The following is a 16476-nucleotide window of genomic DNA, read 5'->3' as shown; positions in this document are numbered from 1 at the left end:
CCCTACCTAAAAGGCAGATGGGTGGCCCAGGCAGAACATTGTAGAACCATCACCTTCCCAGTTCTAGATAAGCCAAGTCAACAAGCATTTATTAAGCAATTACTGTGTACCAGGCACTATGGGAAGGAGCTCTCAGTCAAATGGAGAGAGACAACATGCAAACACATAGATACCAGATCAATTGGCGATAGGAAGACACTAGCAGTGAAGGGACCACTTCTAAGAGGGAGCATTTGAGCTGAGTCTCAAAGGAAGTCAGGAGGCAGAGAAGAGGAGGGAGAGCATTTCAGGCATGGGGCACAGCCAAAACAAAGGCAATGAGGTGGGAGATAAGAGTGTCATGTTCAAGGAACTGCAAAAAGGCCAGTGGTGCTAGATTGTGGGGACTTGGAGAGGAGTGAAGTATAAGACCACAAAGGTAAGATTTTCTATTGGAGTCACTGGGGTTACGAAGGAAGGGAGGGATAGGATCAGACCCGCACTGCAGGAAAATGGTTTTGAGCACTGAGGGGAGGATGGCCTGGAACAGAGGAGGCAGGAGGTGCCCAGGGCCTAGGCAGGGGAGCCCAGCACGAAGAAGCCACTGAGGCAGAATCAACAGGACTTGGCAACTGACAGGATGTAGCAGGTGAGAGAAAGTGAGGACCCAAGGATGACACCCTAGACCCCAAGCCTGGGTGCCCGGGGAGATGGCACTGCTGTTGCCACGAATAGGGGAAGGTCTGAGGGAAAGATCATGATTTCTGCTTTGGTCCTGGGATGTCTATGTCACATGACAGCAGGAGATGCATCACATGGCTCTCTGGCTGCCCACACGCTGAGTTGGCAGCTGGCTACACTTCTCCAGACCTCTCCTCTGAGGCTTTCACAGGGGCTGAGCCCCACCCTTGGCCCTCTCCTTGAGTCTGAGTCTCTCTAGCTCCCCCAGGCTAGAAGGGCAGCAGAGATTCCCACAGGCCTCCCCATCATCCCAATACTGATCAGCACACAAGCTTTCCATGGCTCCGGTTTTCCAGCCTGGGATGACCTACTCCTCCATTGGCTACCTGCTTGGTCCTCTGCTCCTGGGGGCTTGCCATCCTACTAGGGGCCAGATGTAGCCAGCCAATCAGCTCGGAGCTCTCCAATTCAAGCGATCCACCAACTTCCAGGCTGTCCTCCCACCACCACCTCATCAACTAAGCCCACTAATACTGTGTACGTCTGGTCCAAGAACCAACCTAGAAAATCTTAGAATGGCTCCCTGCCAAGTTGGCCCCTGATAACAAAGTCTGCAGTCATAAACGCTCTGGAAGATGTTCTGCTAAGTCACATCAAAGTTTCTAACTGTGTTACAAGACCCATATTAACAAAATCCCAGGGTCCTGAAACCTTCAAACCATCGCTCTGGTATCTCGAGACCTTTCTAGGTCCCAGTTCCTATCTGTATTATCTGTCCCTCTCATCTTTGTGTCATCCACAAATCTGACTAGCATTTAGTCATCGATTAAAATGCTAACCAGAGGAGAGGCCACAGAGCCTTGTGGCATTCTCCTCTAGACCGCCCTGCTGGCCCCACAGATCCATGTATCAAGAAAGGCATCCTCACATCACCAAGAAGTGTCTGAGTACACTCTGATGTCCTTGTTTTAAATATCACATGCAAAAAGAAGCAAGCAAACCAACCTTTCAAGCCTAGCACTGGGTCACAGCCCTGGTCAACTGGCACAGCTCTGACTTTCTCCCCGGTCCACAAGGGAGCTGTGGGAGGGGAAGGAGTGATCGTGCCCCCGAGCTGAGCCATCCCAAGGAGTTCAATGGGGGCCGATCAGCTCTAGCTCCCCATGCCCTCAGAAGAGCAGCGGGAGCTCGGATGTCTGGCACGCCTTCTGCCTGAGAGTGCAGGCAAGGGGGTGTGGGCCCAGGGAGAGGAGTGACTGGGGCAAGATCCAACAGCTCCCAGGAGGGGGCTCTTTCCCCTTCACTTCCCACACAGAGACACAGGGAGTTGGCTCCAGCAGGCCCTGGACCAACCACAGCCACTCAGGACACAGGCATTTCCCCTGCTTTGCCTGAAAAGGTGTGTGTCTACGACTCCCTGAGAAGCCAGGAGGCGAAGCAAGATCCCTGTCTTCTAATATTTCAGAGGCTGCCATGTGTGCATGTGTACACATTGGTGTCTGCACATGTCTGTGCGTGTATTGGTGTGTGTGTACATGTATGCATGCATATGCACACATGGAGTATACAGAGAAGGCCCCACAGAGAATGGGCATCTTGTCAGGTAGTGAGCTCCCTGTCACCACAGGGAGGGCTGGCATGGGTACGGCGCCTCACAGTTTAATGCGATTCCACAAAGCTTGCTTAAGGATGGACCTTGGACCCAGCACTGTGCTAAGTCCTGGGGATAGAGACAAGATGGCAACCAGTCTATCCTGGTAAAGCACCTAGCCAGTGCCTGGCATACAGTAGGTACCATATAGGGGCTTACTTCCCTTCTCCTGCCCTCGAGGAGCTTACATGGGGGGGGGTGCAATGACACCTGGACAAATAAGGAAGAGAACTGCTCAGAACTATTGGGGCGGTCTCAGAAAGAGGCAGCCCCTGAGCGAGCCCCGAAGGGAGGAGAGGTGAGACCAGAGCACGTTCTGAGTATGGGGGACAGCCCGGGCAAGGCACATAGGTGGGAGAAGGGATTGTGAGCACCAGGAATCTGTGCAGGGGGCTTGTGGGTAATCACTTAGGAAAACCAGCCTGGAGCCAGAGGGAGAATGGCATTCGAGGCTAACCGGGGCACAATGTGTCACCCTAGAAGTGAGAGAAAGCAATGAGGCTTCGTGAGAAGGGTATGACACGGTCCTGCCTGTGCTTCTGGAAGAACCGGCAGGCTGGTTCTCCCTCCGCTGCAGCCAGCTCTTCCCCCTCCATGTTCCATCCATCCCCCAGACCCTTGGCACTGTCATTGACAGTCCTCCCACCCAGTTCAGTTCAGGCCCTGGCTCCGAGGCTTCTCCGCTTCAACGCCAGCCCCCCTGTATACCCCAGCACCAACCACACCTGGGAGGGCGCATCCCCTTCCCCTTCCCCAACTGCTTCTATAGGCTCCAGGTGACCAAATGCATGACCTAGGACAGTGGGTGGAGAAAGGTGGATGAAGGAGTGTGTTATGAGACAGAGACAGCATGTATATGTGTACATGCATGTGCATGTGTGTGTGCGTGTGCGTGTGTGTATCTGTGTGTGTGTGTGTGTGTGCATGCGTGTGTGTACAAGGAGGGCTGACCAGACTGGGTAACCATTAGGATTGAATATGGCTAGTAAGAAAGATCAGATGACTCCAAGGCTGTAGGTACCTGAAGGGATGGAAGGAGGGAAGTTTTGGGTGGCTTTGGAGAGAAGAGGAGGAGTGTGTGACCTGAGACATGCTGAGCTGGAGGCAGAAGGTGCCTTCCTAGGACAAGGAGGCCCATGCCCAGTGTACACATGGAGAACCTAAAGCTTGCCCAGAGTCACCCAGGAAAGCCAGTGGTCAATCTAGGCTGGGCTCTCCAAGGCCAGGGACCTCCTGGCCATGCCCCAATGCTTCAGAAGGGGCTCATTTCCAGCCCTAAGCCACCTCCAAGGTCTCTGCCAGTTGGGTGAGGTTTGGCATCTGAGCTCTATTTTTTCCTCCAGCTGAAAAGCCAGATAAAAGCCTTCTATTGAGATCAGAGCTGCTTGGGAACAGGGGATAAGGTAAACGGAAACTAGACTCCCAAATGGAATCAAACTATATCCCAGGCAGACCGAGAACCTAGTGGAGGTGGGGCCCTTAATTAATTAGCTGATCAGGCCTTGTTCCTTCTGCTGAAACAATCCACCAGGCCCCATAAGTGCTTTCTGAAGGAAGACGCTCCCCATTTCCCCAAGGCCGGCCCTGATTGGCTATCATCCTGCGGCCCCTGCCAGTTATGGGAAGCTGAGGCCCAGAGAGGGGCAGGGACTTGCTGAGTTAGCGATAGAATTGGAACTCAAACCCCGACCTGGCAGAAGAGCCAGAAGGGGCAGGAACAGGCTCATCAGGCACCCTAAAGCAATCTCTCTTCTATGAATGGGACAAGAGGAGGAGGAAGGGTTCCCCTCTGTGCCAGGGGCTCCCAGAGCAGGAGTTGGGAGCCAAAGCTACGGCTTCTTTCTACTCACAGTGCTAAGCACTAAAGCCTGTCTCTAACACTAATACAACCCTCCCAACAAGGGGGTGCCCAGCCTCTGATGGGAGACCTCCAGGAGTGGGGAGCTCACCCCCTCTGCAGGCAGCCCATTGCCACCCAGCCACACAGGCTTCTCTTCTCCCCATCCTTTCAGCCAGCCTTCACATGTCATGATCACAGGGCCCTGCATTAACCCATCTGTCACTTTCCTTTGGGCACAATTCAGCTGGTCTGTTGATACCCACCTAAAAAAAACAGTACTCTAGATATGGTCTGACCAATTAATCACGCAATCCACAAGCATTTATTAAGGGCCTACTATGTGCCAAGCACACTGTGACCAGGACAGAATACAGCAGACCCACCCATGCCCTGGTCCTGGTCAGTATGGCACCAGTAGGGGGCAGGGCAGGGGCTACCAGGGTCTCCATGCCCCCTGGACAGCAGAAGGCAGCAGAGGCTCCAGGGTGAGGGCATGGAAGAGGTCAGCCATTCGAGCCAGGCTCAGGCACCCACAAGCCAAAGGCTCTCAGGGGAATTCAGTGTCCAGTCCCCCTCGTGCTTCCTGTCAGGCCGAGTACTCAGCCAAGGGCCCTGGCAGGCCCAATACCACAGGAGGGAGCAAGAAAATGCACCCAAACAAACAGGATCAGGCCTGAAAATCAGCAAAGGCTGTGGGGACCAACATGACTCACATGCCTTTAAGCTGCATGAAAGGCTTTCTTCACAGCCTCTTAGAGAGACAAGAACAAGGGTGGGCTAAGGGTCTACAGGTGCCGGGCACTCCAGGAAAATGACTAGCCATTTGAGGCAGCCATCACCTTGCCTCCTGCCGTCTGCGTCTCCTCGTCCACGTTCATGCTGCCTACAAGGCCATAGTGGGCCTCAGCCCTCGAGGGCCCCCCAGCTCTGTGCCCTGGGGCCTCTGGCCTCCCCAGAAGACCTCTGGCAAAATCTTTCAGCATGAGCTGCCCCACTGCTGCAGAAAATCTGCCAGATCAGGAGGCCAAGGACCTAAGTGCGAATCCTAACCAGCCAACTCCTCCTCCTACAAGCTTGACCCAGCCACTGGCCACATGCCTTATCTGTAAAATGGCTGCATGATCTCAGAGATCTCATCTGCCTTGGAGGGCTCTCCCTACTTCTCTAAACTTCTCACCCACTCCTCCCCCTTCGTGATCTTTCACCCTGGTGTTCACGGCCCTCCACAAGACGGGCCTCACCTATTCCCCTACCTGAAGCCACCACGCCAGGCTGGCCTCCTGCACACCCCTGCTTCTGCCTGCCTCTCTGTAGTCATCCAATGCCCACCTCAAACCTCAGCACCTCCACGACCCATCCGAGGACTGCTCTAGCCCTCCGTGACCTCTCCCTTCTTCAGATGCTGGGAGCATGTAGACCTTCACCCCACCTACGCTGTCCACTCTACGATCCTGGCCTCAGGAGCCTGAGATGGCAGGCATCCCCGTCACTCAGAGTCAATCAGGCTTTGATTAAGCACTGGCTCCTGCGTGCAAGGCCCTCTGCTGAGCACCCAGACACCCTCCAGGAGCAGGAGGCCACCAAAGACACAGCTCCCAGGCTAATGGAGGTCACTTTGGACAGAGAAAGGCTGATGTGTTCTATTATAATCACTGCCACTCCCAGTAAAGCCTGCAAAGCTTACACACCGACACAACCCCACCCCACCCCAGCAAAACAGGGCCTACAAGTGCTCCCCACTTTACTGACGCTCAGCTCACCCAGCTAATATGTGACAGACGGAGCCCTCCTGACTCCAGGTCTGGCACTGCCCACTCCCCCTACCATGGGCAGCTGGTGGCACAGTGGACAAAGCACTAGAGTCAGGAAGACCTGAGTTCAAATCTGGCCTCAAACACTTACTAGTGGTGTGACCCTGGGTGAGTCAACCCTGCTTGCCTCAGTTTCCTCTACTTTAAAATGAGGATAATCATAGTGCCTGCTTCCCAGGGTTGTTGTGAGGATCAAAGGGGATGTTTGTAAAAGGCACTTAGCCCAGTTCCTGGTATACAGTAGGTGCTACATCAATGCTCATTCCCTTCCCACCACACCCCCCAGCCTCTCTACCTCAACCATCACTGGGTAAGCTTGTATTCTGCATCAGACGCTATGCTAGGTGCTGGTCCGGTTCATAGGAGATAAGGGAGCAGGGGCCTTCCAGACCGAATTCGGAAGAGGAGGCCCTGGAGATAGGGAGGAAAAGGGACTTGCCCTGGGTCATGTGGGAAGGCAGTCACCAAATCAGAATTTAAACCGAATCCTTGGCCTCTAAACACCTGGCTTGGTCCAGCAGCCCACAGAGTCACGGGTATTCAGAGGAGAGAGTTGGCAGAGTCAGTGGAAGGGCTTTTCATGACTGCAAGGACCTAAGCATCTTTGTAGAAAGAAGAAGAAGAACCATTCAAGAAGGAAAAAGTGAAGAAGCCAGAGGAAGAGGGGAGATCAGCTTGACCCCTCTCCCCACCTATAGGTGACTGACCCAAGAATTTGGCCAGAAAGACCCAGTTCCTAGTAATGGACCCTTTGGCCAAACACGCAAGTAGGCTTCAGCCCCTGGTGCTGGGTGGCCCTACTAAGAGACTGTCAGTATTCTATAAAGGAAGAAGAAACAGACTCATTCTTCTTGGCCCCAAAGGGCAAGACTGGGGCCCACGGTGGCCCATGGTGGACATAACAGGGAGGCTGGTTTCAAGTTGACAGAAGGAAGAATGTCTTCACAACCAAGGCTGGCCAGCAATGCCCGGGCCCTGTCACCGGCAGGTAGATGCGGAGTGATGACCGAGCGGGAAGGCCTGTATCCACAGACCCAGGGTTGAGGCCAATGAACATGGGAGGCCCACAGCAAGACCCTTAACTCTCCAGATTTGTTTCCCCATCAATGAAAGGGACGAGCAGCTTCACAGGGCTATTGGGAGAAAAGCCTTAAAGCACCGTGTGAGTTGTGCGAGTCCTCCAGAGCCTCGTCACAGCTTGGAGGCGAATTCTCATTCTCCAGGATTGCGGTCAAGTCACCATTTATTAAGGGCACTGCCAGAGATGCAATGAGGATAGTAACACGACACTCTGAGGTCCAAAAAGCAGAGGAGGCAGGCACGGCAGATACTACTATCCCCCTTGTACAGGTGAGGAAACTGAGGACCAGGGAGGGGACAGGGCTTGCCCCAGGTCACTTGCTAGCAAGCTTAGAGTCCAAATAAAACACATTTTTTTTAAAGTTTATGTCACAGTAAATGTAAGGTCATTAGACATCAGGTAAGATGAGGAAATGCCTTTAGGCAGGAGGAAAGGCCTGTGCCAAAAGCAATCTCTGCTTGCCCTCAATAATCACTCTGGGAGAAGGATACTTCAGGCCAGAGCTCTAGGCCAACCTCTTCATTTTAAAAACAGAGGCTGAAGGAAAATGATTTACCCAAGGTCACACTGCTAGTAAATGGTGAAGCCAACACTAGACTGTTCCCTGACTTCAAGTCCAGTGCTTTTGCCACCACACAAGGCTTATTAATCAATATTCAGGTGCTCCCTCTCCCTCTCCCAAGGCATCGTGGCCACAGAGAAGAGGCTGGGATGCTCAGAACAGAATGGACATTTCAGGGCTGACCAGGCAAGATGGGGCACCATTGAGCAGAGAACAGAACTGGGGGATGCGCCCCACTCATGCAGGTCTGAAATTCTGAAACTACCCATCACTAGTGGGAAAGATGCTACAACAGAAGAACCGCTTCCCAAGTTACAGCTCCAAAGAGTAATGCCCCTATTTTAAGAAGCTATTGTTTAGGGCATCAAGGCAACCATGTTGGTGCCCCAGTCCTGGAACAGCCTTTATTCTCTGCCCAGCCCACAGGTTCTTGGCGAGGATCCCATTTTCCAGTGCCCCTCAGCAAAGTTCAAAGAACCCAAGGGTCCCAGGGCAGCATGATAGGACCTCAGGGGCCATTGAGTCCAGTGAGGACCTGAGCAGAAATCCCCTGCAAAGCACCCCCAACCATCATCTTGGAGAACAAGGATAGGAGGAAAACCTTGCAGGTGGAAAGAGTTCCTTATTCCAGGAAGATGAAATCCATGGGCCTAAAATTTCTTCCCAGTTTTGTCCTTTGGTGTCAAGCAGAACCAGTCTTTCACATAATAACCCTTCCTACACTTGAAGACAGAGCCCATGCTCTCCCTAAGATTTCGCCTGCCAAGACACAACATTTCCAGTTCCATCAGCCAGTCTTCCTATGGCCTAGTCCCCTTCTTCTGGACACTTGTCAGCTTGGCGCCAGCCTGAGCACTTCCTGTGGCACCAAGACCTGGGCACAATATGCCACTTGTGGCCTGATCTGGGTAAAGGACAGTGGACCATCATCTTCCTCATTCTAGATGCTGTATTTCTATTACTGTACCATCAGACTGCGCCATAGCTGATGCTAGTGAGAGCCTCGTCCTCTACTGGGTTATAAGAGCCTTTCAGTATCAATCAGGAAAAAATGCGGGGCCTGAAGCCCAAAGCTTTTGTCCTAGTGACAAGCAAGGACGAAGCAGAGACTGCTTTGGGCCCAGGCCTTTCCTCATCTCGCCTGATCTCAAATAACCTTACATTCACTAACTATGTCATAACCTTCTTTCGAATGTATTTTATTTGGACTCTAAGCTTGCTAGCAAGTGATGCCAGGCAAGCCACGTCCCCTCCCTGACCCTGATTCCTTTGTCCCAGTGGGCATGCCCACTGCCCTTTGGGCAACAGCCCAGACATCGCTAAATCATCATCACACTGCATCCCTCATCAGGGGCTACATAAAGTAAGATAGGAGAACAGCGAAGGAAACCATTCAGATTGAAATAACCCAAAGAATAAAAACAAACTAGTCCTCAGGCCCTAGGTTAAGAGCCCCTGACCTTAACACCCTGAAGTTCCTTGATTCTGGGAGAAGCCCGGTCAGCCCCAGCTTCAGCTCCAGCTCCATGTACTGCCAGAGGAGGGCCAGGTCCCTGTCCCCAGAGTCCTGGCTCCTCCAGCCCCTGAACTTGAGATGCAAGAAAAGGAAACCCCCATGGGCAGTCATCACCACCCAAGCAGAGAGAGCTCAGGATTGGAGTAGGGACATCCATATTCTTGAGCAGAGTACCCCAGATTGCCTGTGCAGGGGCTCCTCTGTATCTCTGAGCCAGATTCCACCACTCGGACCCAGGGAGATCCCTGTGTCTTCCACAGAGCTGAAGAGGTTCCTTAAGGGGCCTGGGGATCAGGGAGTGACAGGTGGCCCACTTTCAATGTGCCTTGGGGTGTACACAGGGAAAGCACAGCCTGCCTCAAATGCTGCCTGCTCTTTGGATTCCTTCAGAGAGAAAGGGTAGCTCCAGGGCACAAGCCTCCCTTCAACCTCTTCCTCCCACCACCGTATGTGAAAGAATGTTGGACTCAAAGTTAGAAGGCTTGGGGTCAAATCTTGGTTTTGACTCTTAGCAAGTGGGGGAGACACTCCAAAAAGGCCTGCAGAGGCCCAGAAATGTCTCTAGGAGACAGCAGGGGATCGGAGAAATAACCTGGAACTGAGGTCAGAAAGTCGGGGTGCAAGCCCCGGCTCTGCCCCTGACCTCTCCGGGCCCCAATTTCTTCATCTGTCAGTGAGGCTGGCCTTTTGAGGCCTCTCCTCACAACAGCTCGGTCCCCATTCCTCTTGCTGCACAAACCAGAGAGGTCAGAGGCCAGCTTGGAAATGGCAGGCCCAGCTAGCATCTATCCCCACACCAACCTGTCTCTTTGCCCCAGCCCCACTCACAAACAGGACAGACAAGACTGAGAATTACCAACAGAGGGTCCTACATTCATGTCAGCTCCTGCCAGAGTGAGCTAGGCTGGGGCTGGGGCTTATGATGAGAGGGAAGGAAAGGAAGGGATGCTGAGCTGGGGAAGGCGAGGGCAAGGATCAGCGAGGGAGAGCCAGGCCCTATGGAGTAAACAAGTCGTTCCAAAAGTCTCAGCGCAGTCTCGAGCCATTGAAGCATGAACCTGCGCCAACATCTGGGATGCCCTCCATGGACCACCTTCTTCAGGAAGACGGCCTGGATCCCTTAGTGCCCTTCCCATCTGTCCTGTGCCTGGTTCGTGTGTCCATAGCTGTCTGCATGGTGTCTGCCGGTTAGACTGGGAGCTCCTTGAGGGCAGGGACCAACATTTGCCTTTCTTTGTATCCCCAGTACTTAGCACAATGCCCGGCACACAGTAGGTGCTTCATAAATGTTTGCTGACTGATATGACTGACAGAAAAGTCTCAGATGTCTGCACTCACCAGCTCAGCTGGACAAACGGCTCCCTCCCCGAGCTCTGGTGTATTCGTCTATAAAATGGGGACCACCTTTGCCTCCCCAAAGCTGCTGTGATGAAGGAACTCAGAAATGTCAGCTCTTGCTCTGCTCTCCCTCTCCTTGGGCAGAAGCCACTGCCTGGGAGATTTCCCACAGCTTGGTGGCCTGACACAAGCCTTAGTGCATCATTTTCCTCCTCTGTGAGTGGAAAGGAGATCTCTCTGGTTCTGTGGGTGCCTAAGACATGCTGGAAGACCACGATGAAATTTAAACAGGGACAAATATGAAGTCCTACACATGAAAAACCAAAAACCAGGCACCCAAGGGTGAGAGGGTAGAGTTGCAGCTGGGCCACTGGGTGTGGAGAAAAGCTGCGGGGCTTCCCGCTGACCACAAGCTCCGTCTGAGAGTCGGCAGCGTGTGATCGACAGTGTGATCGATGTCTAGCCCAGGCAGACGATGGTCCCGCTGTCCTGGGTCCCTCTTGGAGAACAACACCCAACTCTGGGCACCACACTTTAGGAAGGACGTGAACAGCTGGAGCTAGTTTAGAAGAGGGTGGCCGGGGTTGGGAGGGGCCTGGAGACCAGGCCATAAGAGAATCCAGTATGAGAACTGGGCTTTCTCTGCCCTCTCCTACAGGATTCTCTCCTCTGAGATTTTTAAACTACAGAAGAGTATATGTTTGCAGGGAGGGGAGGAAGCATATATGTTGTCTTCAAGTACTTGAAGGTTCATTGTCCCTGTGGGTCCAGGGAGCCAGGACCAATGGAAGGAAGTGCCAGGGAGGCCAATTTCAGTTCAATGTAAGAGAGAACAATGGAACGGGCCACCTCGGTGGGTAATGAGCTCCCTGTCCCTGGAAGGGACACCTCCCACGTGCTCTCCCGAGCCTTGGTTCCCAGAAGCAGGGGAGGACGCACGGCTCTCTCCTTCTGTGGCTCTGACTAAACCCCAATGCTTCCTTCCCCTTGCAGAGTCGGATGGCCGAGAGCCTGCGCCTCTTTGATTCCATCTGCAACAACAACTGGTTCGTCAGCACCTCCCTCATCCTCTTTCTGAACAAGAAGGACCTGCTGGCAGAGAAGATCCGGCGCATCCCGCTCACTGTCTGCTTCCCTGAGTACAAGGGCCAGAGCACCTATGAGGAGGCAGCGGTCTACATTCAGCGCCAGTTCGAGGACTTGAATCGCAACAAGGAGACCAAGGAAATCTACTCCCACTTCACGTGCGCCACCGACACCAGTAACATCCAGTTTGTCTTCGATGCAGTCACAGATGTCATCATTCAGAACAATCTCAAGTACATCGGCCTCTGCTAGGAGTGCGTGGGGATGGATGGATCCATTTGCCTGTGGTGAAACCGATGGAGACGAGCCCACCGCCACTGGTGGTGGAGATCCACAAGGGGCAGCCCTTGAAGGCCAAAGGAGAAAAGGTGGGGGGCGAGGTGGGGAACCCGAGCTATGCTCACACCTCCCCTCTATTTCCTTATCCCCCACATTTTTTGCAAAAGTACATATATATATATTCAGATATATAGAGAGAGCTAGGTAAGTAGGTAGGTAGATAGCTAGACGTATACATATATAAACACATTTGCAAAGTTCCCCAAAGAGGGCTTTCGGAGGGATGTGAAGTGTGTTCACCATAGTCACAAAGCTCAAGCCATCCACTTCATTTGGCTTTCTGAAGAGCCACTCCATTCTGTGTAGCAAACAAGCATTCCCCTGGCCTTGGGGCCATCTCAGCACCTTGGAGAAGAGGCAGAATGGGGAGAATGGGCCTACTTTGCATTTGGTTTCCAAAGCATTCCTCGAGGCCTGTGGAACCAGACAGGCCAGCAAGGAGAGGCACCCAGGTGAGCGGGGGCTGTGGGGGTCCACGCAGGCTAGATGTGGCTGCTTCTGCTTTGCACAGGGCTCGCCGAGGTGCCCTCCAAGACCTTCAGAAGCCAACAGCAGAGACCTAGCTTAAGGTTCCCAATCTGACTGTCACCCCCGGGGGAGCTGTTTACAAAAGCTTCAAAAGACTTGCATCAAATGAGCAAAGTCATTCACATCAAACCAGGCCAGAACACGGCCAGCGATTCTTGTACTAGTCATGAGTTTTCTACATCCAGATGTGGGCTTTCTTCTTTGACTTTTTTGAGGAGGGTGGGGAGGGCAAATCTTGTGGTGTTTTACAGATGAGGAAAAAAAATTACAGAAAATTGAAAAAAAAGCAAATGAGTGTTCATTTTAAAATGTGGACTGTAAAAAGAAATCGCACGATAGTTATTTGGTTTTTGTGTGTGTGTATGTGTGCGTGTGTGTGAGTGTGTGTGTGTTTTTCTAAGAGGACTGTTTGTGTGTCATTTGGCTTGCTGGGTATAAAGCTGCCACTGGATAGCTTTGGACCTCAAAGAAAGTTCTGGGAACTGTGGTCAAACTGTATAAGCCTTCTTGGGCTCCTGACCTTACTGGTGTAGAATATAAGCCCCTACAAAAGTCCATTTGTTCCTGCTGAGGTTTTTGGTTCTAGTTTTTATTTTTAAAACATAGTGTATTTGCTGAAGGTTAATGTGGGAGCGCTGTGAACAATAACTAAATGTTTTGGTGTTTCAAAGAGTAAATTCTTGGCTCCTCAGTTCAATTAGGGATGAGGGGGCAAAGAGACAACAGCATTCCTGGGCTCCCAACATCATCCCATCACCACAGGCTGACACTCAGCAGCCCTAATTCCTGTGAAGGCCCAGAGAGCTTGGGTGCCTGATGGAAGATTAAAGGAGTACACCATGGGGACTCTACCAGGAAACATCCCCTCCCATCAGACAGGCCAGATCCCAACCACAAAAGCCTGTTTTCAGATTTGTCTGGGAAGAAAAAGGTGGTACAAATACATGTCCAGCCATTGCCGAAGTGGCCAGCACAGTGAAAATCTTCATTTCTTCCCTTCCAGGACAAGTGTGAGGATTCTCAGTCAAGGGCTCTCAGAAAATTGGGAGGGAGGGAAGAGATAAAATCAGTCAGAGGTTGTCCACCTTAAGAAAATAAAATCATCCAAATGATCCTGGCTGTTTTGTTGGTTTGTACTACATCGCTGTGTGCAGCAGCAGAGTGGGTCTGGATCTGGAGAGCTGGGGTCCTAGGGCCTTCCCCCTGGGGTCTGGGGTCCAGGGCGAACCACACTGTGTGCCCACACACACACAATGGGGTTGTCCAGGTTAAAAAGTCCCAGAAGGCAAGGCCAATTCTACCCACTGAAGTACTGGGCACAGAGTCAGAAGTGAACGGAATTTGGCACTTTCCTGGGATAGCGTTCCCACCTCTCTGAAGTGGCTGGGTTTGCACTGGATGGGCCAAGTTGCCTCCAGTAAATCAGAACACCTAGAGAGGTACCTTGTCTCTCCAATGAGCCTCTGCTTCCCAAATTATTTCTATATCCAAAAGAAGCCGGTGACCCAGAAAGCACCTCATTCTCAGAGGATTGACAGTTTCCACTCAGGAGGCCGCCCCACACTCCCCTAGCAAGTGAGCGGTATTTCAAGATGGCAGGCGTACTGACAGTGTGCTGTGGAGGAGGCGCGAATCTCACCTGCCCACTCCTCACCAGCTCACACGGGCTGGCGCTGCTGTGCACGCAAATGAACAGCAAAGTTTCCCCAAAGAATTTTAATTAAAAGAAAGAACAAAAATTCTTTCATTTCTCTGGGGCATCGTGAGCGTGAGGAAATCATACTGAGGCAATCTGGACAGAAGCACATGGAGCTGGTCCCTGATGGTGGCAGCAGTGGTGCCCACTGACAGGCTAGCTCCGTGAGGCAGGCAATGCCAGCCTCCTTCAGGACCCGGCTCAGTGTGACCTCTTCCGAACAGCCTTCTCTGGTTCGTCCTGTACCCCCATGGCCTTCAGCTTTTGTCTTACAGACCTCAGTGCCCACATCTTCATACCCATCTCATGGACCATTCTGTCTAACTGCAATCTCTGCAGATGACATGGCTCCCTATGACACGGTCTATCTCAGGGCCTTGAGGCCACACGTGGCCCTCTAGGTCCTCAAGTCCAGCCCTCTGACTTCAAAGTTTGCATTCAGTCAAAAGGCCACACCTGAGGACCTAGAGGGCCACATGTGGAGGCCACAGGTTCCCTGCCCCTGCTCTATCCCTCAAACAACCTTAGCATCTGCTCCAGCACCAAGCAGAATGGCCTGCACAAAGGACCTGCTTTGTAGATATTCCTGAAGTTCAGTGAAGGCTTCCCACACTTCCCCCAGGGAGGCAGGTGCTTTAGGGAGAAGTTGAGAGGTGTGAATTCCAATTCTGCCATTATTTACCTATGTGACTGTGGCAAGGCACTGGCTAGGCCTCAGTCTCCTCCTCTGGGTGTAGATGATCTCCAAGTCCACTTCCAGGCCCAAATCTATGATCCCATAAATGCTCAGGATTGTACATCATTGAACCATAGATAAAGGATAGAGGCAAGCCGAAAACTTGGACCTAGTGTTCTTCCCAGCTCTAACAACTGAGCATTTCTAAAGCACCTAGTAGGCAAGCAGCACAAGTGTGGAGCTTAGAGCACGGGGGAACAGAAGGGCCCCCAGCCTCACAGGTGCCTCGGTGTTTACAAAGCCTTTCCTCCCAACACTCCTGGGGGTACATGGACAAGCAGCTCACCTCCAGCTTAGAGGTGGGAACAGTAGGACCTGCACAAGGTCACATCGCTAATGAAATGGTATATGCAGGAACTGAACCTTGTTCTAGCTCAAATTTCCTTGAGCACTTTGTCAGGATTTCACGTTCTACTTTGTTTCATATTTATGGGTGTCCGTGTTCTGTTCTCCCAGTAGACTGTAAGCTCCCGGGGGGCAGGAACTGTGCCCTGCTTCATCTCTGTACCCAAAGTGCCTTGCACTTTACAGATGTCTGTGGAATGTGAGCTGCTTCCAAGTCCAAGGCCCTTCCCACTACCCAACACAACCTCCCAGTTGTTCCCACAATGGCAGACACTGGCAGAGCCAACTGTTTCCATTAGACAATCCCTGGCCTCTACACCCCTGAAAGCTCTGACCATCCAGTGCTTCTGCGGCCCTTCCCTGGCCAGCTGACCGCACTCAGCTCCAGTGATTGTGACCGTTTCAGCTGTTTTACAGAATATGAGCTACTTCCCATGTCTACACCTGCATGTATCTGGTAACTGCTTCTAGGACCTGTTCATACAGGATTCTGGCAGGCAGGCGTGGAGCAAATTTTCATCCTATGAAATTTCAGCAAACAATCCCCAACATTAGAAAGAGATCGATTCCTTAGCGACACAGCCCTCCTGGATGGGGCAAGGGCGGGAGGTCAGGAAGAATGACCAACACAGACAACGCTCACTTCCCTCCTCTGCCCTCTGAGCAGCCAGGGAAGGAAGGAACACTAGACTTAGTGGACCACTCCTCAGAGCTTGCTTCTCCCTCTGAGATTGTGTGAGTGGAGTCCTGTGAGCTGGGTTCAAGTGAGGAACAACCCAAGGCCCTTCCATCCTCACATCCCAGCTGGCATGACTGTCCATAGAGTCTGCTGTTCCGTGGGTACTCAGCCATGTGTACAGGTGCTACATTCCCTGCTCCTTGGCTGGGAGCTCCCTGCAGACAAGGACAACAGCCCAGGCAAGGCCTCGAGGCTGCTCTCTGCCAGGAGTTAATGCCCTGCTGCTCAAGTCAGCCCTGAGACCATCCACTGGCTGGGCTCACAAAGGAATGGGCCAGTTGGTCTGCACAGGCTCCAGAAGGAAAGTGCCAGGGCCTGGGGATTTCAGACTGGCTTGGTACTCTTCCTGCCAGCTGTGAAGGGAGCTAAAAATACACTGTGAAAAGGCGATGGGGAGAAGGCTGCTTTTCTTCTATGTATGGCACAGGGAACAGGAGAGACAATGGATGTAGCAGCCTCTGATCACAGCCAGGGCAACGAGGTGAGCCAATGGGCCATTCTCCATGCCCTGAGCCTGCAAGGACACAAGCAGAGCGGTCAGTGCCATG

At 52.5% G+C, this 16476-nt stretch overlaps 2 protein-coding genes across 2 annotated transcripts in view; one reads left to right on the top strand and one right to left on the bottom strand.

Annotated features, from left to right (window-relative positions):
• GNAZ (G protein subunit alpha z) overlaps positions 1-13524 on the top strand; it is a 112999-nt gene extending 99475 nt beyond the window's left edge. The window contains exon 3 of the mRNA XM_036741024.1: positions 11453-13524. Coding sequence (XP_036596919.1) covers positions 11453-11797 — 345 coding nt within the window. The 3' untranslated portion in view covers positions 11798-13524. The remainder of the gene's footprint in view (positions 1-11452) is intronic.
• The window catches only part of RSPH14 (radial spoke head 14 homolog), a 184565-nt gene that overhangs the window by 136301 nt on the left and 31788 nt on the right, over positions 1-16476 (bottom strand). The window lies entirely within an intron of this gene.

Source organism: Trichosurus vulpecula, chromosome 1 (assembly GCF_011100635.1).
Source record: "Trichosurus vulpecula isolate mTriVul1 chromosome 1, mTriVul1.pri, whole genome shotgun sequence".
In the NCBI taxonomy this organism is placed as follows: Eukaryota; Metazoa; Chordata; class Mammalia; order Diprotodontia; family Phalangeridae; genus Trichosurus; species Trichosurus vulpecula.
This window is presented reverse-complemented; position numbering and strand designations above follow the sequence as displayed.